The 21,985-nt window shown below is 55.4% G+C and overlaps 1 protein-coding gene across 1 annotated transcript in view; it reads right to left on the bottom strand.

The window, feature by feature from the left end:
• PPP1R37 (protein phosphatase 1 regulatory subunit 37) overlaps positions 1–20,868 on the bottom strand; it is a 39,698-nt gene extending 18,830 nt beyond the window's left edge. Inside the window, exon 1 of the mRNA XM_028088091.2 lies at positions 20,490–20,868. Within this exon, the coding sequence (XP_027943892.1) occupies positions 20,490–20,691 (202 nt within the window). The 5' untranslated portion in view covers positions 20,692–20,868. The remainder of the gene's footprint in view (positions 1–20,489) is intronic.
• Between the last annotated feature and the right edge of the window lie 1,117 nt (positions 20,869–21,985).

Below are 21,985 nucleotides of genomic sequence, written 5' to 3'. Positions count from 1 at the left end.
CTGACGCCCTGGGCTTTAAAGCCACTGCCCCTGGGGGACGACCCCCTAACCTGCCAGGCTGGGGGCTCATTCCAGGACCTGGCATAGATCAGCATACTAGAGGGGACTCTGGGGGACAGCCGCTGGATGCCAAGAGACCTGGACCTAGAGTGGGGCGGGGACGTGGCCCAGACAGAGGGGAGGGGAGCAGCCAGTGGGTAGAGGGCCAGGTGCGGACTTCTGGCAGCCCCACCTACTTGGAAAAACCTCTGCCTGTGACTCCCCAGGAAAAACAAAGGCACACTGGTCATGAGCAATTCTTCCCAGTGAACAATCATGCAAGCTTCCTCCATCCCCATCAGCCTTTCAGTAGCTCAGAGGGACCAGGGGAGCGTGCGGGTCACGCTGCAGCTGGGCAACAGTACGTTCCCCAGCAGAGCGCGCCCTTCCCACTGACAGGGCTCCAGGAACCTCGCTGCAGTAAATGACTACTCTGGGGCAGGGGGGCCAAAGCCTCCCCTCCCTTCTCCCCAGGGACCCAAGGGACAACGGGGAGGACACCCCAACTGCACTGGACAGGAGATGGCCTCAGCCTGTGGGTGCTTCGTGCTCTTCCCTGCCCCCTCCAGGGAGGCAAGTGGCTCTTCTCCATGCTGCCTGCCTGTCGCCTGCCAGGAGCTGCCTGTGGCGGGCCAGCTGCAGGGGGCAGGCTGGGCTGGGCTTGCAGAAGCAGCCAGGAAGCGGCAGGGCCCCGGGAGAGCCTGCCCACTCCAGTGAAGGGCACAGATAGCAGGTACCATGGGCCTGCCCCACTCCCCGCCCCGCCCCATCCTGACCTTCCAAGCCACTTGGCCCAACTGAATGAAGATCCTGTTACAGAAACATGTGAGATCAGAGGACGCCTGTAGCTTTCTGAGTCTGGTGGGGCAGAGGAAGGAGGCAGACCACAGGACTTACCTCAGGCCCCCTACAGAGCCTCACACACAGCAGGAGCTTGATAAGGCCAATGGTGCTCTTGGTTGAAGGGGAAAGTCAACGCCCCAATCCCTGGGTCCCCAGGGGCACAGGGCACACTAAACACCCACGTCCCAGCTATATGACAGGCAACTTTTAATTCTAAATTATTACCACTAACTATAGCCAACACTTATGTAGCATTTTACATACGTTAACTCCACTTACTGCTTTCAACAACTCCATGAGATCGATTATCCCTATTTTTCAAATGGGAAACTGAGGCAAGGGAAAATTAAGAAGGCTGCCACGGTCACAGAGCCAATAAAGGGAAGGGGCAGGATTTAAGTCCAACAGTCTGGCTCCGCAGTTCTTGCTTTTAACACATTTTGCCACCTTGCTGGTCACAACCACCATTTAGGGTACAGATACCCCTCCCCAACCTTTTCCAGAAGAGGAAACCAAGGCGGCGGCGGGGGCGGGTAGGGAGAAGCACTTGCCAAAGACACACAGCTAGGACAGAGAGGACCGTGCCCTCAACGCTCAGCTCATCAGGCGTGGGGTAGGGGGTGACCCAGCCCCATGGGAACAGCTGTGACGCTCAATATTCTTATGCAGGCCAGGTACCTACCCATCGGCTTCACTCCCTTATTCTCTATCCCAGCCCTTGGCTCATTCCCTTCCACATGCCTCTGTCTGTCTATAATGGCTCCGCTGGCTGCTTGGCCAGGTCTGTCTTGGCGGCCGCTGTGTCCCCAGCACAGGCCTGGGCACAGAGCTCAATACTGGCTGGCTGATGGTCAGAACCACCAAGAAAACACATCCAATCCCATGGTGAGTAGAGACTAATGACATCCACAAAACACAAGTGCCCAAGACTGCCCCACTAACCAACGGCATTCTGCCGGGACGTATGTGGGGGTCCTCTGTAACCTCGGTGAGCCCCCAGCTGGAAGGGGCTCCCGAGGGGATGTGTACATCTGAGGACACTGGTGATTTTCCACCTGAGGAACAGTACAGCCTGGCGGCTGAGGGCATGGCCTTCAGGGTCTCATCACACCAGAGTGTCTGCAGGGCCCAGGCACCCTTCTCTAAGATCTTCCCCCTGCCCCCACAAGGGTGACATAGGCCCTCGCAGGCCCCATTGGACAGGAAGGATGTGGATTTTTGCTAAGCCTGCACGAACTGCCCGGGGCAGGCACCTGGACTGATCAGTCCCATCCTGGCCACCTGGAAGGCCAGGCTTCTTTGGCCCACGACCAGGTAAAAAGAGAAACAAATCACAAGTGCATGTGGCCCAGGCAGCTGGTACCAGTCCTGGTTCCTGTTGGCTTTCAGAACCCCTGGGAACTGGCAGAGGACCCCATGTCCTCCCAGTGAACACCCTCATTTACCTCACACAGCTCCAAGTGAATTCTGGCCCTGACAACTTAAACGGACCCCAACTGTCCCAGGAGAGGGCCCTAATCTCTTTAGGGTTGAGTCTCCACATCTGGAAAATGGAGCCAATGAGACCGAGACACACACACACAACAGAGGCTTCTAGAAGCAACCACCGAGATCACCTGTAAGACGTCTGGCACGGGGTTGGTTGCTGCTTGGTAAACAGTGGCCACTGTCATCACTGGGCCGGGGCCTGACACCTGGGCAACAGCTCGGGGCGGGAGCCGGATGAGCAAAGGGCAAACGACGCCATCAGCCCCAGCCAGAGGCTCACGGCGCACCTGCCCCCCACTCGCTGCCTCCACCTGTCCCCTGCCACCCAGCTCAGAAGCACTGGTGACACACGCTCCCATCGGCCCGTACGCAAATATTTACCCAGGGCTGGCCTCTTCAGGGGGCTAAAGCGAAGACTTGGGGACAAGTGAGCACCAACAGAGTGGCCAGAAAGCAGGTGCAGGGACAGGGGAGGCGGAGGAACCACCCGGGCTCACGGCCTCCCACTCAGGTGTGCCTGTGGCGCTGGGGGCCACGCAGTTCTGTTCCTCAGTCTACCTGTCTGTGAAAGGGAGCCGCTGCTTCCGATCTCACGGCTCTGCAGCGAGGAGTCAGGTGCACGGGAGGGACAGCCCTCTGCCGGGTGCTCCGGGCAGGCCCGCGAGCTGCCAGGCTCCCAGGGCGGACGTCCAGGTGAGCTGGACTTACCCTCTGTGTCTCAGGGTCCCCCTCCATCTGTAAAATGCGGCAACAATCCTACCTCCCTCGTGGGCTATGGGAAGGAGAGAACGAGCCACAGCACGCAGAGCGTTTGGCGCCCCGCCGGCCCCCCACGGGCGCTCTGCCAACAGCGCAGGATGATTCCTGTTGTTAGTGATCCTCAAACCACAGTGACCCTGCCCAGCCCCGACCGTCCTCTGGGACTGCACGGCTCCTGCCTTGTCCACTTTGTGTGAGGGCTCTCACAGCCCTCTTCAAGAGAACACCCACGCCCGCTCTCAAACTCCCAGAGGACTGGGGGGACCTCACACTTCTCAGGGCACCTCTGCCCCGGCCCCGCACACTGTCAGGAGCCAGCGGTCGGGCATGACTCGACCCAAAGCTGCCAAGGGCGAAGGCTGTATCCTCTCTATCTGCCACAGGGCCAAGCACACATCCAAGCACCTTGTGTGCTCACTCCCTGGAGACATGGTGGGCTTTGGGCCAAATGGGCCTGGGGCTCAGGTCCACCTCTGACACGTTCTGGACCCTGGGCTCCATTTCTTCCTCTTTTTTTTTTTTTTATTTTTAAGTAAGCTCTACACCCAACATAGGGCTCGAACTCACGACCCCGAGATCAAGAACGACATGCTCCACCAGCCAGGAGCCCCACCATTTCTTCCTCTTAATCCCACCTACCCCCAGGGTGAGTGTCTCAGCAGTAACCCCACAGATCCTTCACTGAACACCTGCTCTGCGCCGCACTCTGTGTGGAGTGATGCTGGACACAGCAACCAAAACAGCTCTCAGCCCTGCCTACACGGGGCTCCCAGTCCAGTAGGGGGTAGAGACCCGTCTCCAGACAGTGATGACCCAGAGTGGGCAGGGCTGGGGCAGGGGAGCCCAGGAGAGTGCCTGACCCCGTCTAGCGGTCAGAAAGGGCTTTGTGGGAGAAGAGCTACCTAATACTACTGGTCATGCACATGCAGGGACCAAGTGGCCCTCACCACTGCGCTCCAGAACGCAACTGTACCTGGCATAAGGCAGGTGCTCCCCAGACAGGTGGGAAGGAGAGCCAGGGAGAACGAGCAGCCAAGTAACAGAGGGAAGAGCCACTGGAGAGTCTGCCACGACCGGTAAAGCTGTGTGGATCCACCAACTTACAACCAGCAATCCCACTCCTACGTCTATGCACCTCGACAAATTCTTGCTCACAACCCAGGCTTCATGTGCCAGAAAGTTCACAGCTGCACCAGTTTGTAATACTGAAAAGCAGAAACAGCACAATGGACAATCTGAGGCATGGTCAGACAGTGGAAGATTCTAGAGCACCTACATGGATGAAAATGGGAAACATAACGTTGAGAGGAAAAGCAAGACCCAGGAGTCCCCTCACGATGCAACACCATTTTTATAAAACTCAAAAACAAGCAAAACTAAACACTGCATTTGTCGGTGTGTGCACGGGCACACACACACGTACATAATAAAACTTAAAGAGGAAGCCCAGCTACTCAGAGGAGCGTGACTCTTGATCTTGGGGTTGTCAGTTTGAGCCCCACGTTGGGTGTAGAGCTTACTTAAAAATAAAATCTTAAAAAAAAAAACAAAAAACCACACGCACAAACCCCACAAGGCATGACAGTCATAACATTCAGACATTCAGGATAGTACTCTTGGAGTTCTGTGCCCCCCACGCCCCAGAAGGAGAGGAGAGTTAATGGCAATGTTCTCATCCCTAAATTGGAAGGTAGGCTCAGAGGTCCTCATTACATCACACTTTAACACTTAACGTGTATGTTACACATATAGTTCATATGCCCAGAAAAGGATTTAATTACAATAACTTAAAAAAGCAGAAGGAGGGAAAAGACTGTAGCAGCAGAGGGGACAGCACATGCAAAAACTCTGTGGAGACAGAGCTGATGGTGCCTCTGGGGAACTGAAGGTCACCATCAGGGTCAAAGGAAGCAAACGGGAAAGGAACCCAGCACACGTCCGGGGGCGCCGATGTGCCTGAAAAAGGACTGCAAGTCACCCAGTGGCTCACAGCTTCTTATCACTGCCACCCGCTGAAATCCCATGTAGGCCACGGGCCAAGCTCGGTGAAGGGGGCCTCTGAGAAAGTCGGTGCCCATCAGGGGACAACCAGCCCTGCCAGAACCAAAAGGGCTATTTCAGGCTGCCCGCCTCAGGCTTCCGGTCAGGGGCACCAGATGGCCAGCTGAATGCGGAGGCACTGGGAGAGTTTGAGTTGAGAATTAAAATCAAGTTACTGTGAGCTGTTTACTGGCCCAGCAAAGGCTCCGGGGATGGAAATGGGTGCCTGGAACTTCTTGTTGCCCAATCTGAGTTTCTCCATCTACAGAAGGTGAGCAACACCGCTTACCTTCATGAGGTCGTTTGGTAACTAAAGGATATATTTATTCCTCAATTTTCTACCAAATGACATAGGCTGGGCAGGCAACGGAAAACAAAACATTCTGATCCCTGCCCCTAGGGAGTAACTGCTAGGAAGACAGACAAATACACACACAATTAAAAGCAGCAAGTTATTAGAAAAAAACACTCATAGGAAAAATAGGGGCATGCAAACTTAAGACTGGAAGGAGGAGTTAGGACAAACCTGTAAGAGAAAAGAACGTGTAAGCTGAAACCAAAAAGATGAGTTAAGAGTCAGAGATTCATTCCTTCAAATATTCCTTTAGTGCCTATTCTGGGCCAGGCCCTGTTCTAGATGCCAGGTCTGCCCCAGTGAACGTGATCATCATCCATCCTCTCCCAAGCCGCTTACACCGGGGCACAGTGGGGGCAGAAGACAGTGAGCAGATTTAAGCAAACAGTAGCACACCAAAGGTGGGGAAACCCTCCCAGGCAGAGAAAAGAGGCAATGCAGAGGCCTGGCATGTGGAGCAAAACCTAGGGATTGAGGGGGGCGCGGCATGAGACGAGGCAGGAGCCATGAGCTGGAACCGCATCCCACAGGGCCAGGAAATGGTACTCTACAGGGATTGGGGAGCTGCTCAGGGGTGATGGCATATGATAAAAAGGACCCTCACCCGTGGGGTGCTGACAACATGGTGGCCCTGGCCAAGGGGGGAGCTGGACTCTGGGCTTCGGGACTTGCTGAGCCCTGCAGCTGTGGCAGACTGGATGTGTCCAGGAACCAAGACAGGGCTGCCTTCTGCAAAGGAGCACGACCTCCGGAAGCAACTGATGGCTCCAAGTCACAAAATGAAGGGCCCCACGAGCTTCACCAGGTCCCTCAGCCTGGTGCTCAGCAAACAGCAGCTGCAGTTGTGTTTACAGGGATCATCTTTATAATCTACTGTTGCTTGGCCCCGGCCTGGTCGCCACTGAAGAGCCCTGCTCTTATGCTGCACCGCCCTGAGGACCCAGGCTGATACTGCCTCATCTGCTCTCAGACCTGGCCACCAGAGCTCCTCCACTCTGAGCTGCTCCAGCTGGGATCGATGCCCTGCTATGCAGATCTGGTGAAAGAGCAAGGGAGAAAAGGATTCTTTTTAAGAAGGAAAGAGGGCACCTGGCTGGCTCAGTGGGTGGAGCGTGCAAATCCTGATCTCAGGGTTATGAGTTTGAGCCCCACGATGGGTGCAGAAATTACTTAAAAATCTTTAAAAAACAAAAAAAGAGAGAAGGAAAGAGGCGTCCTGCTCTGCTCATGGGCAAGGCCAATGATACACAAGGAAAAATATACACCAGTACAATAAAATTCCAAAGAGCCAATTATTTTCAATAGGGAAGGAGTCCTTACAAAAGGTCCCAAAACAAAAATGGGCAAAGAGCTTGAAGAAGGAACTCCCAAAGAATGTAACAAGGTAACAATAAATAGATTTAACTACCAGTCAAAAGAATGCTCATTAAAACAAGACACCATTGGGGCGCCTGGATGGCCCAGTCAGCCGGGCGTCTGACTCTTGATTTTGGCTCGGGCTGTGATCTCAGGGTCGTGAGATCAAGCCCCGTGGCAGGCTCCACGCACAGCTTGGAGCCTGCTTAAGATTCTCTCTCCCTCTGCCCCGCCCGCCTCCCTCATGCTCTCTCTCTCTAAAATACCCGCCCCCCACCGCAAAAAAAACAAGACACCATCTTGGCATCAAGATAGCCCAATGCAAATATTATTCATTCATTCATCAAAAAAAAAAAAAAAGAAATCAAGAGATAAAACCAAGTCCTGTCACTCCAGGCCTACAGTCCTAGGCAGGCACAGATGGTATCTTATCTAAGGTTTCAACGGTTCCTACCCTCTGACCTCGTAAAACCACCTTCTAAGAACTTCTGAGAAAGCTCCCCGTAATGAACATCAAGATTCATGGACGAGGATGAACATCGCTGCATTATTTATGCTACTGAAAATGGGAAAGGACCCAAATGCTCAGCAATGCGGAAATGCCTACAAGTAATTACAATGGCCCAATGATGTATTTTAATCCTGCTTTTTAGAAAATGAAAATGGGAGAGTCAAACGTATACAGAGTATCCTCCCAGTTTTGTTTTTATCGAACTGTGGCAATGCACCTAGCTACAGGAAAGAGATGGAAAGGAAATGCTCTGGCATTTAATGTTGAAAACATTCCAGGTGGTGCAAATCATTTCCCTGATAGGAGTCTTGCATCTAGAATATATATAGAACTCTTACAACTCAGTAATAAAAAGACAAACAATCCAATTTTAAAATGGGCAAAGGATCAGAACAGACATTTCTCCAAAGGAGATACACAAGTGCCGGATAGGCACGTGAAAAGATGTTCGACATCACAAGCCGAGCCATCAGGGAAATGCAAATCAAAACCACAATGAGATACCACTTCACACCCTCTAGGGTGGCTAGAATCAGAAGCACAGACACTGAGGCGCCTGGCTGGCTCAGTCAGTGGAACATGCGACTCTTGATCATTCCTTAACTCAGGGTCGTGAGTCTGAGCCCCATGTTGGCAGTCGAGTGTACTTTAAAAAAAAAAAAGAAGAAGAAGAAGAAAGAAGATGACACAACATTAATATCCAAGGTGTGGAGGAATCAGAATCTTCATGTGCTGGGGAGGGGAAAACCAAGTGTGGCAGCTGCTCAAATGGTTAAACAGGGCCACTGCATGACCCAGCAATTCCATTCCTGGAGAAATGAAAACATACGTGCACACACAAACTTGTACCTTAACATCCACAGATTATTCATCATAGCCAGAAAGAGCAAACAACCCAAACGTGCACCAACAGATGAAGAGAGAAGTAGAACGTGACGCAGCCATACGGTGGGACGTTCTTCAGCAACGAGGGATGGAGTTCTGACACATGCCACAATGTGGGTGAGCTCCGAAAACATCAAGCGAAATGAAAAAAGCCAGACACAAAAGGCCGCATAGAGTGTGATTCCATTTATACGAAATGGCCGGAATCTAAACAGACAGCAGATCAGCCCTTGCCTAAGCTGGGGAGGGTGATGGCTAGGGAGTGCAGGGTTTCTATGGTGAGGGGGGGGAAGAAATGTTCTAAAATCGACTGTGATGATAGATGTACAACTCTGGGAAGAACTGAAAGCCAATGAACATACACTTTAAATGGGTGAAATATGTATGAATTACAGCTCAGTCGAGCCCTTAAAAAAAATTCCAGATGGTGAAATTAACAAGTAATTTTTAATTTTCTTCATTAGACTTTCCAAGTTTGTTTTGTTTTTTATGATGAACATACCTCACTTTTAAAGTCAGGGGATCAAGGCAGCGATCCCTTCCCTAGTGGCCAGCCTCCAGGGTGACTGCACACCCCTCTCCCCGACTCCCCTTACCAGCTCCAGGACAGGAGAGGAGAAAACTAAGACCTTGGCAGCCAATAAGCTCACGGGGCTCCATGCTGGGCTAGAGATGGGGAGTCTCCATTTCCCCAGAGCACAAATTCTTTCTCTAAATACCACCTTCACACAGGCAGCTGGGGGGACCCCATCCTGCCCCAGGATGAGCCACCCTGCCCCTCAAAGCTACAGAGGTGGCGGAGGAGAGCAGTGGGAGGCCTGTCCTGAGTTCCAGGCCGTTTCTCTCTGGCCTGCTGCCTCATCTATAAAACAAGGAGGTTACGCCTCCACCTCTGATAATCCGTACTCTGGAGATGGGGAAGGGGTCTGCGCTAGCCCTGGGTTCTCTTGGCCGGGTGGTTAGTGAGCACAGGCAATCGGAGCCAACAGCTGGTGGTGGCACCGTAAGTCAGAGGCCCGCCTTCGAATGCCTGTTCCACCCACTGGGCTCACTGGCCTAGGATGTCCTCCCCTGGACCAGACAGAGTCAGGCTGCTGTCAGACATGGCAGCTCTAAGCAGGGCTCCACGAGGGCATCCTCTTTGGGCCCTCTCCCTACCCACCGCCCCCGGACCTCCATCCTAATGTTATGACATTCCCTGAGCATCTGCTCTGTGCCTGAGACACAGCAGTGACTGAGACGGACTTGGCCCTGCCAGGGCTCACGGTCCACTAGGGGAGATGGACCATCACCAGACAGGGACGACCCGGAGTGGGCAGGGCTGGGACGGGGAGCCCAGAAAAACTTGGCACTGCAGATCCTGAGGGCTGAGCCCAGGCCCAGCAAGGAAGGAGGCTCCCCAAGGGAACACAGCACTTCCTGGTATTCTGATCAAAGTGGGGAGAGTTGGATCAGGAAGCAAGGACCCCACCCAGGGAAAGAGGGGAGTTACAGAACAAAGAGTGAGACGGAGGAAGGAGGGGGAGGATGGAGGCTTGAGCTGGGTGGCTGCATGCCACTGACGTCCTCCACCTCCCTCCTGTTGGGGGGAACAGGGAATCAGGTCACCTGCCACAAAGGTGGAAAAGCAGATCAGTTACCAGAATGCAGGCTCTCTCAGCTCCATGCCATGATTTGGTTCCTTCAGTTGTGGGGGTGATCTATGTAGAGAGATGGAGAAACACACACAGTGGGAAAGGACCTCAGACACCATCTTGCTGCAACAGAGAGGGCAGTGCCTTGGCCTACGACACACAGCAAGTCAACAGCAAACCCAGCTTCTCCTGCGCTCTACCAGGCTGGCTAGCTTTGGGGTCTGCCAAATCTGGCAGGGGGACATCAGAGGCAACCTCCCCTCTTCACACTTCCTTTTCTGGACATGGGCTACACGAGGGCAGGGCCTGTCTAGTACCCAAGGCCCCCCACTGCATACTGCTTCCTTATCCACCTGCCATATAAGCTCTTGCTCAGAGCCAGGAGCAGTGCCACATGGTGTGGGCACCAGGGGGTACAGTGGCACCAAAACCAAGCCATCGTGCCTCAATGATGTGCACAGTCTAGGGGGCAAGAGAGAGTATCAGCAGGCCTACAGATAAATAGACCACCTGACAGGGGATTCAGAGGGCCAGGAAGAAAGGGTCCACTGGTACTTGAAGGACAAACCAGAATGGTGAGAGCGAAGCCAGCATTCTAGGACAAGATGGGGGAAGTTCCTCCCATGTTCTGCCACCATGCTTGAACCCAGGGAAGACGTGAGGAGGACGATCACAGTCATGGTCAGTGAGGGCGGCAGGGGCCGGGCCTCCTAAGCTGGTGCAGGGACTCTGGACTGGGGGTCGCAGGTCAGAGAGCGTGATCTGAAGTGAGAGAGGAAGCGGGTCTGCCCTCCCGAGCATGTAGGGGGAGCATGAGAGAGCAGGGGCAGCAGGCACAGGGAGCGGGTGCCCGTGAAGAATGAATACATGGGTGGGTGAACAAATGATCCCTCGACAGACATCCCCCTTCCCCGACGCTCTTCAGGGCTCCCGACTTTCTGAGGCCCCGGCGACTGGGTTTCAAGGGCTCCAAGGCACCCAGACTGGGGCACTCATTAGCCGACCCACTTCAGCTGAATCCCTAATGTGCCTGGGTGTGTGAAGCGCTGTGCCTCCTCGGGGGAGCCGACGGACAAGATGCGGTCCCTCGGGGAGTGTCTGAGTCCAGTCGGGGGATATGGACCCAATAAACAGCAACAGCCCGAGGCATCACGAGAACCCGAGCGCAGCAGGACCCTGCCCGGGGACTGTGCAGGTGGCGTCTGAGCCCCCAGCATGGGGAGGATGAGCAGAAGTTGGTCAGGAAAAGTCAGGGGACTGGCCAGGGGCACACTGAACAGAGGGAATCGGTGTCCCTGGGTCAGGAGGGAGGGCCTCCACCAGGCTCAGAGGCGTGGACCCCATCCTGTGGTTCAGAAGGGGTCCTCAGAGGTTTTCTGGGAACACAGCAGAGGACGAGAACCACTCCTTCTGGTGTGAACGTGGCTCCCCCCGCCCACCCCAGCCTCGGCTCTCGCCTTCCCGCTGCTGTGAAGATTAAACGAGTAGATGCATGTGAGGAGCTCAAACCTGGTAAGGGCTCCATGAAAGTGAGCTGTGATTATCACCACCACCCCGCCGCCCCCATCATCCAGGGGCACGACCCCTCCACCGGGTCACTTCCCTGGTGTCTGCCTTCATGCTCCAGGAAGGCAGGGAGTCCAGCTGTGAAGGGGCTTTGCTTTGCAGAAAGGGGAGGGCTGCAGAGACCGCTGGAAGCTCCACCACAGCGTGCCTGCAGACAGCTGCCAGGAGACTAAGAGTGGAGAGACACAGGGGTGGCTGTGACGGTGGCACATGGGTCTGACCCCAGTGGGGGGTTCCAAGAGGGGCCGGCCACCCAGCCGGGCAGGACATCCCAGCTGGGATCCAACAGGACCCCCCCCCCCCGCCCCGCCACCGAAGCATCAGACCGCAGGGCTCTGGACCCAGGCTTCTGCCGGAAAGGAAGAGGGCGTCAGGCAAGTCACATGAGCCGAGTGGCTGTCAGCAGACACTTCCCAAACTGCCACCCCCACCTGAGGCAACAGCTCGGCACCAGCTGCAGAGTAAGGAAGCGGGTGAGAATAACTTTAGAGCACCTACTGTGTACCTCCAGCCGATGTGAGGGCCTGCGGAATGCCAGGCACCGCAAAGTTCTGGGGACGGTGACGGGAGCCAAACTGATATGGGCCCTGCCTTCATGGAACTGTATTCCAAATGGGGGGAAATATAACCAGAGCACAATGACGTCTGTAATTCTTTTGGGCGTCCAGCCTCTGAACCCCTCCCTGGAACTGGGGACCCCTCTACCCCTCCCACACTCACTTCAGGCCCCAGCCTCCTGTGCCACTCCAGCCATGGAGGGCTGCCCCACATCTCTTCCAGCTGCCAGAGGGGCCACGGGTCCATCCAGGGTCAGGACGGGCAGTGCCAGTGCCTGCCTGGGAGCGGTCATGTCCAGGACCCCAGGCACTCTCGGCAGAGCTGCTTGAGCCTGGGGTGTGCTGCCAGCTGCGAAGGTCCTAGGCCTGGCCCTTTTCCCGGGGCGTCTGAAAGCTTTGAAATAGACTCGTCTGCCAAAATGGCTTCGCAAACAGGGACAGTGTAGCACAGGGATGTTTCAGGACATGCCCACATTCACACAGCTGAACCCACACCTGAGCCTCTGCCATGTAGCCTGGGGAGGTGGGGCTGTCTGTCCTCTTGCTTTTAGAGAGGAGGGAGCCGGGGCAGGCGCACAGCAGGGGCATGACCTCATTCAACTTCACCAAATCTTTACTGACTGACTATAATAGCTAGTCACTGTTCCAGTCTTTCCAAGTACGGAAAAATCTAATCCTCAATCCCCATACAAATGGGGACACTGACGCGGAGAAGCTGAGTGATTCGCCTAGGGGCAGAGCTGGACTGGCCCCAGTGGGCTGGAGCCCAAGCCCTGGGAGGCCTCTTGTATTGCTACCATTTCACGTTTTGGGGAATGAGGCCCACTAAGGACCCCATGGTCTCCTACTGGAGGCCCTTAGGCCAGATGCATTCTGGATTCAGAACTTTCTGGATTTTAGAAGAGAAATAAGACAGCTCTATTTTGCTAAGACCCCAGGAGGGTCTGGGACAGCTTTTAGAACTTTCTGGATCTGGGAAACGCGGGATCTAAAGGGACTGTGCAGGTGAAGCTACGTGTGCCACCTCCCTGTGTGCCACCACACAGGGAGGTGGCACACACATCTGAATGCACAGCCTACAAGCTGCCCGCCACCCCACCCAAGGGCGGGACGAAATGACTGGGGAGGAGCGGTGCTCGGAGATCCAAGAAGAGAATGGATGGGAGAAAACTGTCACCTTAGAAGTGTCATGGAAACACCGGCAATGGCAAAACCTTCAGGGGGCAGGGGAAGTTCAGATAAAGCCCACGAGTAAATCAATGAAGTCAAATGTCAGCCATTACCTCATGCAGGGCCACCTCCCTGGTCTCTAAGCCTCGGTCTCACCCCCTTCACACCACCCAGAAAGTTCTCCTAAAAATACCAGGCATGCCCCTTTAAAAATCCGCTGCTGGCTCCCCACAGCCGTGAGGCTAACACGGCTTATGAGGCCCCAGCTGGGTGGTCTCTTTCCTGCCTTGCGCACCTCACCTCTGACCCTCCTGCCTCCACCTCCAGGACGACTGGCTTTTGCAGACGTGCCTGGCTCACTCTCTGCCTCCAAGCCTTGCTGCGTGCTTCCAGCTGCTGCTCACCTGGCTGACTCCTGTGATTTCTAGGCCTCAGATGGCCCTGACTCCAGGAAGCCACCTTTGCCCACCTGCTGGCCCAAGCACACCTGTGAGCTCTTCCTAATCAGAGTCCTGGGCACCCTGGTTTGATTAGAATTGTTTACCGTGTGTCTCCCTTACTCGACTGTGACTTCCAGGGAGGCAAGGCCTGGGCCTGTCTCACTGCCTGCCCCCTAACACCTGGCATGGCCATGCCGAGCTAAATGAATGGTTGGCCATGGGGTAACCGAGTCACACATTCAGCCAGGAGGTACCGAGCACCTACCAAGTACCAGACAGTGTGCAGCACAGGAAGAACTCGGCCAAAGGGTCAGAATGAGGACCTAATGCTGAGGACAGGGGAGCTGCATGGACCTCCCAGGACTCTGGAGCTGCCAAGCGCCACGACAAACCCCCGTCCTGAGCTGTCAACTGGGCTGGGCCCTTTACTCGGTCGGTTTCTCATCCCAGCCACGACTGTGGGTGGCTAGAATTGCCATCCCCACAGCTCTTGTGGCCAGTACACAGGGGATGAGTACAGGACTGCCTGCTTTGAATCCCCGCTTCACCGCCTACTGGCTCTATGACCTCAGGTGAGTCGCATCACCTCTGTGTGCCTCAACTGCCTCATCTGCAAATTGGAAGAACAGCACCAGAAGCCATCCAGAGAGCAGGGATTTCAACCCAGGCCCCTCTACGTGCCACTGCAGCAGGCTGCCTTCCCAGCTCAAATTTCTGCAGTTACCTCAAGTCAGATATGTCAATCTGCTCCAAACCAGTCTATGAGGTCAACCCCAGCCAGCCCTGAACCGAGGGCTGGAAGGCAGTCCTGGGATTGAGTACTGAATGGCCTGAGCCCTGAGCAGGTCAGCCAAACCTGGCTGTCGGAACCACCTGGGGAGCTTTCTAGAAACATAGATTCCTGGCCCCCATTTCCAGAGGGCTGCCTCAGTCATAGCCAGGCCAGCCCGGGGCATCTGGCTCCAAGGTTCTTAACTTTCGGAGCATGAGACGGAGGAGAGCCACGGGTGCCTTGCTCCCAGAGACGCCCACGTGCACTTCCACTGACTCACTCACTCAAAGACTATTTACTGCCTCCTGCCCGCTAAGTCTGGGGGCTCGTGACGGACGCCAAAGCCAGCGTGCAGATCTCTGACGAAGAGCCCCTGGCACAGACTGGATTAACTACTCCGAAAGCTTTCTCCCAAATACCACCACCACCACCGGTTATTAGATGTGAGGACACCCTCACTCCTCTGACATTCATTCAGTGCCCGGGCCCTCTTGTGCGACAGGCTGAGGTCACAGAGGTGACTCGCATACAGTTTTTGCCCTTGAAGAGGGAAAAACGATACGAACACAAATAAAGAGTTGGAGGTGGAAAGAAGGAGCGCAGGCCGCCTGAGTTCGAGTGTGCAAAGGGCCCAGCCTGGCCCAGCGGCACTCCCAGCACAGCGCCCGATAACGCAGAGGGCTGGGTGGCGGGGTCCACGCTACAGACAGGACTAAGGCTCAGGGAGGAGGTGTAACTCGTCCAAAGTCATTGGCCGGTATCCAGAGAGGCTAACGCTTCGAGTCTAGAATCTGGGTACCCTTGCCACCTCTCAGGCTAGTGGGCCAAGACAGGCTGATTTAGTTTCAGCTCAGAGAGGTTGGGCAACTTGCCCAGGGTCACCCACCTTGTAACAGATCGGATCATGCCTGGAGCCTGAGGTCTTTCCCATGCCCGGTGAGGGTCAGGACAGCAGGGTTCTGATGGGGGAGATGCTGGGGAGAAAGATGAGTGCAAACGCACAACAGAGACAGGAAGCTGGTGGGGGCTGGCGAGGACAGGAAAAACGAGGGAGACATCTGATGAGCATTCACTATGGACTCTGTTATCTTACTTAATCCTCACGATCACCCTATGAGGAGGTACTATTGTCAGCTGCATTTTATAGACCGAAAAATCGCGGGCAGGGAGAACAATTGGCCAAAGTCACACGGCAAATCGCCCAAAGTCACACGGCAGATTATGTGCCAACGCCGGCAGCAGGATGTGAAGTTGGGCCCAGATGGAAATCTGGGCAAAAGCATCAAAAGCTGCCACCGCCCCCCCCCCATGACCCCATCCCCTACTCTCCAGCAACACCACCACTTAGGCTAAATTAAGCTGAGTCTCTCATTTTTTTTTTTTAGTTTATTTGTTTATTTTAATCTCTACATCCAACGTGGGGCTCGAACTCATGACCCCGAGATTAAGAATCACATGCTCCACCAACTGAGCCACCCAGGCACCCCTTGAGCTGAGTTTTATTTATCTGTAAGAGAGAGACAGCAAGAGAGGGAACACAGGCAGGGGGAGTGGGAGAGGGAGAAGCAGGCTTCCCGCGGAGCAGGGAGCCCGATGCGGGGCTCGATCCCAGGACCCTGGGACCATGACCCGAGCCGAAGGCAGACGCTTAACAACTGAGCCACCCAGGCGCCCTTTTTAATTTTTTTTTTTTTTTTAAGATTTTATTTATTTGAGCTGAGTCTTTTAATGGAGGGCCTCTTTCTACCACTGACAGTTGCATTTCCACCTGTCAAACCAGTTTTCAAGGACTAAATCTACAGCACGGGTTTCAAAGAGAACCAACAGTAAAGCATGTCCACCCTCTTTGATCCCCATTTGAGAACACCATGGCCACTGCCCCCACCGCTCCTTCCAACCCCCCAAACTCAGGCGGCCAGAGGTGGCCTCATCTTTGGAGCCCCCTCCCCCTGCAGACATGTCACAAGAGGAGTTTCTTGGTGGGCAAAACTCCCCCTCCCCCCCCACTGCAGGACTGACTCTCGTGGGCCAGAGGTCCAGGAGTGAGGAATGAGTCCCTGGCAGGACTGGAGGGAGGGGAGCCAAGCCTCCCACACCGGGGCCAGTGTCACACGCTCCCCGACACCTGTCCTGCAGAGCCCACATCTCCTCCCCACACAGCGTTCATGGGACTGGGAAAAGGAGCCGAGCCTTGGGGCATTCCTGCAGTTTGGTCTGGAAGGGTCCCCGGCACAAGTCCCTCAGGAGAGATGGGACCACAGGGCCTGCCACCAGGGGGTGGGGTGCACCCAGCCAGGCCCTCCTCCACCAGTGCCCACAGGTGGCCAGTCTGGCAGCTCTGAGGCAGCGTCTTCCACTCACAATTTCCACCCCGCCTCCTCCCCAAGCTTCACTTCCCGTCCACACACAACTGGCTTGCAGAGGAGGTCCTGCCCCACCGGGTTCATCCCATCTGCTCAGATGCCCTGGGTGGTCAGCAGGGCAGGGATCACGACTTCACAGATGAGGAAACAAACAAGCTCAGCAAGAACGAGTGCCTTCCTGGAGGCCACTGCACACGGCTGCCAGGGCTGGCCGGGAAGCGCACTCTGGCTACACAGGTCCCACGTGTGGCCTGCTGTCACCCCTTCCAGAACAGCTGCACACAGGCCCACCGGCGCTCATTCAACCATGATCACCGTGTGCCCTCTGAGAGGCCGAGGAAGTGGAAAGAGGACGGACAGCATCTGCTCTCCCATTTCAGTGGGGGAGAGAGACCCCTGGCATGAAAACGAGCACGTGAAGTAACAGCAGATGACCACTAGTGGCCAGAGGAAAATAAGCAGGACCCCAGCGTTGGGGGCCGGCAGGCAGGGACACTATGTGAGACGGGAGCCAGGCAAGGCCCCTCTGAGCACTGGTTTGGGTTGTGCCTCCAAAGGCCTGGGACTCCCTACTCCAGATCGTCTCACCTGCAGGGATCCCCAACATGTGACCTCAGGCAGGGCCTGATGGGGCTCTCGCCCTCAGGCAGACATCCCTAGAGGTTCCCACCCAGCTGGGCCACCACTCCTGTCCGGGCCTGGCCCAGCTCTCCTCCCTGAATGGTCACCTGTGCTGGGGCCCCCGATTCCTCTAGGCTGGGGATGCTCCTGCACCTCCTGGCTCAGGCAACTTCTCCATCTCTATGATGAAAGAGCAGCCTCTGAATGACCTCTCTCCCAAATCAGACCGGCCAACTCTCCCCTCACCCTTGATCCCGGGGTCACATCACCACAGCAGGCCCCAGAATGACTCTTCCATCACCCTTCCCACCAGGTCCACAGCTCGAAGACACCGCCCCTGTGCTTTCCCATGGCTTAAAGACCAAGTCCGACATGTCTCCCGCCCCTCTTCTAAGACCAACCAAGTCCACCCCGCAGCCCCCAGCGAAGACCCTTTAGCCTCCCAACTAGGTAACCCCCTTGGCCCAACTTTCTGTACCGAGTTTCCTCTTCTACGGCCTGGCAAGACTCCACCTTCCCTGGTCCCGAGCCAGGCAGCAACTCACTGTCCTCCCCAAGCACAGAGGCTAGCCACCTGCTCCTCAGCATTGACAGGCCCTCCAATTTCCTGTCCTGCAAATTCCATTGTCTAAACTCACCAACGTCACCCTGCTTGGGGACCAAGATCCCCCGACTCCTTCACTGCCAGGCCAAGCCCTCGGCCCCTCTCCCCAGCCAAGACAGACCATCTCTGCCAGCCCATAAACTGATTTCTCAACTTCTCCGTGTCATCACCGCTCTACCTCAGACCCAGTGACTCCGAAGTGTGAGTCCAGCCCCTGACCAGTCCCTGCCGTCCCTCTTTAAACTTCCAGAAATGACAGACTCCCCGAGCCTGTAATGTGTTACCACCTCCCCCTACCCAGGGACGACCAATCAGCAACTGTCCTCTCAGCTCCTCCCAGCCAGACTCCAAGTGACCCCTCTTTCTTGACATTCTTCCTTCCCCTCAAACTCCTTCACCGCCTGGGTAACAGCAGCTGCTATTTCTGTGGCAAGAATTGACAAGGACTATTTTATTTAATCTTCACAACTACCCGCGGTAGAAATTAGCACCTCCATTTGCAGAGAAAGAAACAGGAGGTGCAGAGAGGAAAACAGCTTACTCAAAAATCAAACAGCTGGTTACACACAGCTGTTCCTCTTCTGGAAACCTGCACACCAGAAACTTGCCCCCAGCCCCCAGCCCCACCCCGTGCCAACTCTCCCCCTGCCTCAACCATGGCCCTCCAGCCCACAAACTTTTCATCTTCCTTCCTGCTTGCCCGGGGCCCACAAACTGACCACCATCTCTGTCCCTCTCCTGAAGGCTTGGGAAGCAGGAACATCCAGGCCCCAAGCACATGAACGTCTAGACTGGCCCCTAAAATGACCAGTATCACCCAGCATCACCCCGAAAATGACCAACACTAACTGCAACTTCGTGAAAGCTCACCCTGGCCAATTACTTTTCATACACAACCATATTTAGTGCTCTCTTAAAGCCTTTGCAGGGGTTATTACCACCCACTTCACAGTCGGGAAAACTGAGACTCTGAGGAATTAGATAACCAGCCTGAGGTCATGAAGTGAGTAAATGGGAGTCAGGATTTGAACTGGAACCTCTGCTCTCCACCACCCTACTCTGCCTATGCAGGTCTTTCTCTCCTCCCGCTCTCAACTCCCTGGACTGGGTACCATGCTATAGCCAGGGCCCCATATGACCCTTCCCCTCCCCAGCCCAAGTCCTCCAACCCAAAAGTGACACCTATCCCTGGGGCCCAGAGCCCAAGACGTGGCTGGCTCTCGATGCCAACAATCATAAATTGTCTCTTTAACGAGAACTAGCCAGACTGGCATTTATGGCAGGCCACCTATGTGCTCAGCTTCCAGTTACCATGTTTCCCACTCTCACAAAAAAGCCACAATTCCTCCACTGCCAGACTAGCAACAGTGCCTCCTCTTTCCTGGGGTCAAGTGACCAACATCTACTGAGCCAGGACCAGTCTGTGACCCCTCTTTGTGGGCTCCACCATGGCAAGACAAGCAGAGAAAGACTCAACGCTCAACTCATCTACTGAGTGCCTTTCCAACTTTAGTCCTATAGGTAAAACACACACACTCCTCCAGCTGCCCTTTCAGTTCCAACACAAATCTGACCTTCAGGGGACCTAGAATCTGTAGACTTGCTCCCTCTACCAACATCTCAGGTCAGCAAACTTCTTCAGGCCCTCACCGTCTACCGACCAACAACTCCCAATTCCCCAACTCTTTCTCAGGAAACGAAGATTTTTTTAAAAGAGACCCTTCTATACCCAGACCCCAAAGGTCCTCTGCTCCTTAATGACTGATAATGCTTTGTTTCCCTTTTGGGGAGAAGAAAAGGAGGCATGCAGTGACTTTTCTTCTTAATGTCAAGATCTAACACCTCCTCCGGCTATCTCACCCACCTCCAAGGTGACCATCAACTCTGCTCCTTGCCTGGAAGTTTGTTTACCTTGACTCCCTTTTCCCAACCCCAGGATTTACCAACTCCTCCGCAGCCACAGGCCAGGCTGGTTTATTCCTCTCCTTTCAGCCAAAAAAGTGAGCAACAGGACTACCCCTTGTCCTGAGGTTTGCAGACCCGCAACTTAACCTCTTTCCATCCCTATGAGCCCATCAAACTCCACCTGCCCTTTGAACGCCAATGCTGATCCACTCTTCCTTCCCTGACTGCTCGCTTTATCCTTCGGGGGGGGGCGGGGGGGGGAGGACGACTAGGAACTCAAAGACTACCGCCCCACCGATCTCCCAAGCCTCCAAACTTTAACTGCTTGTCGTTTTAATTCCTAAAACGACCACCTTCAGCGACTGGAGGGATCCGGGCGGGGGGGGGGGGGGATAAGCCAGCTACTTTTCACCTTCCCAACCCAACAGGCACGCCATCTCTCACATCTTGCTGCTACTAAACTGACGACAGTCTCCTTAAATCCTCATCAGGTGCAACTTATTGAGCACCACCTCGGTGCCCGGCGCTGCACAGACTCCGGGTCCGCCACGAGCCTGCCCCCGCGCCCCGGCGGTAGCTACCGTGTCTCCACGGGTCTTTGGGTTCCACCGCTCCAGACACGATATCCTCGTCGGAGGGGAACGTGACGCGCTTGGCCGCAGCCTTGAGGCGCCCGTCGGCGGGGGACGATGCGGGGCTCGGAGACCGGGCCTCGGCGGGGGCCTCCTCGGCGTCGCCGTCCGCGCCCGGCCCGGGCGGCGCCTCCTGCGGCGGGATCTCCATCGCCGCCGCCGCCGCCTCCTCACGGGGGCCCCGGGGACATGTCCCGGGCCCCGGGCTCGTCTCTCCGGGCCCGCCCGCCGTCCCGGGGCATGGGCTCCGCCGCTGCTTCAGGCGCCGCCTCCGACCGCTCTCCTGGTCGTCGTAGTCGTCGCCGCCGGGAGCTCGAGCGCGCCTCCCCCGAGCCTCGCGCGCGCCTGCTCGTTCGCAGCCGCACTTTCGTTAAGAGCCCGTGAGCCCGTCGCGGACTGAGGAAAGCAGAAAATCAATTTAAGCTATTTGCGGGCAGGGTTGTCTCGCGGGTTGTTGAAACCGGTAACAAGAGGCAGAAAGAACCACGGGCAAAAGAAACGTGAGCAGTGAATCTGCAGAGCCGGAACTGCAGAATACGAGGGGCGGGGCGAGGTGGACGCCGTCTCCCGGAGCAGCGCGCAAGCGCGAACCTGAGCCGCCCCCACCCCCGCCTCCCCGCCTCAATCTAGGTAACTAACGTTCAGACTCACACACATTCGTCACGAGCTCGGGCAACCGAGAGGGGAATGGAGTTGATAAAAATAAAAACATCTGCTCGGCGGGGCTAGGCCAACTGATAAGAAGAGAGGCAAAGGGGCAGAGAACCTGAAAGGAAAGGCGATATTAGCCGTACTGAATATATGAGTACAAGTGATGGATGCTGACAGACGGATCCTCTGCCTGGAGACGAAGCCTGTGCCTCTTTGCTGCTTACTCTCTAGCCCTCCATTTGCAGACAGCGGTTTCATCAATAGTTCTCTGTATTCGTTGCGTGAAATGCAATTTAAATTCAAAGACTAAAATAAATATGAGCCCATGAGGACTATCATAGCCCTGATTAAAACAACAACTGGAAAAGGGAAGAAGTTCCAAAACCAAGAGACGAATCTGCCAACCAAAATAATCGGGCGATGGAGAGGCTAGATCACCAAGCCCGGAGGGAACCGGCACGAGCTCAACCCCCAGACCTCCCCTCAATTCAATCGCTTAATATTCGCCTCCGCACTTTCGCCAGGCTTTCCTAGCATATCCCCAATTGGGGGCCGGGGGTGGGAGGCGGGGCTAAAACGAAAAGGGAGGGGGGGATTCGGGGAGGAGCGAGCGACGTCGTTGCCAAGGCAACTCGGGAGCTAGGCCCCGGACTCGCTGGAGGCGGCGTCGCGAACGGACCTATGGGAGCTGAGGCTCTCCGCCTGCCCCATTCAGCATCTCCAGCCGCCGCACTTTCGCGACTGCAGATGAACAAAGCAAATCTCTTCTCTACTTAATGGGATCTTCACTTGCG

The sequence above is a fragment of the Eumetopias jubatus genome, unplaced genomic scaffold (genome assembly GCF_037043125.1).
Source record: "Eumetopias jubatus isolate StellerSeaLion01/CBP00866 unplaced genomic scaffold, mEumJub1_p1.0 scaffold_10, whole genome shotgun sequence".
NCBI classification, from domain to species: domain Eukaryota; kingdom Metazoa; phylum Chordata; class Mammalia; order Carnivora; family Otariidae; genus Eumetopias; species Eumetopias jubatus.
The sequence above is the reverse complement of the archived record's forward strand: the minus strand, read 5'-3'. Positions and strand labels throughout refer to the sequence as shown.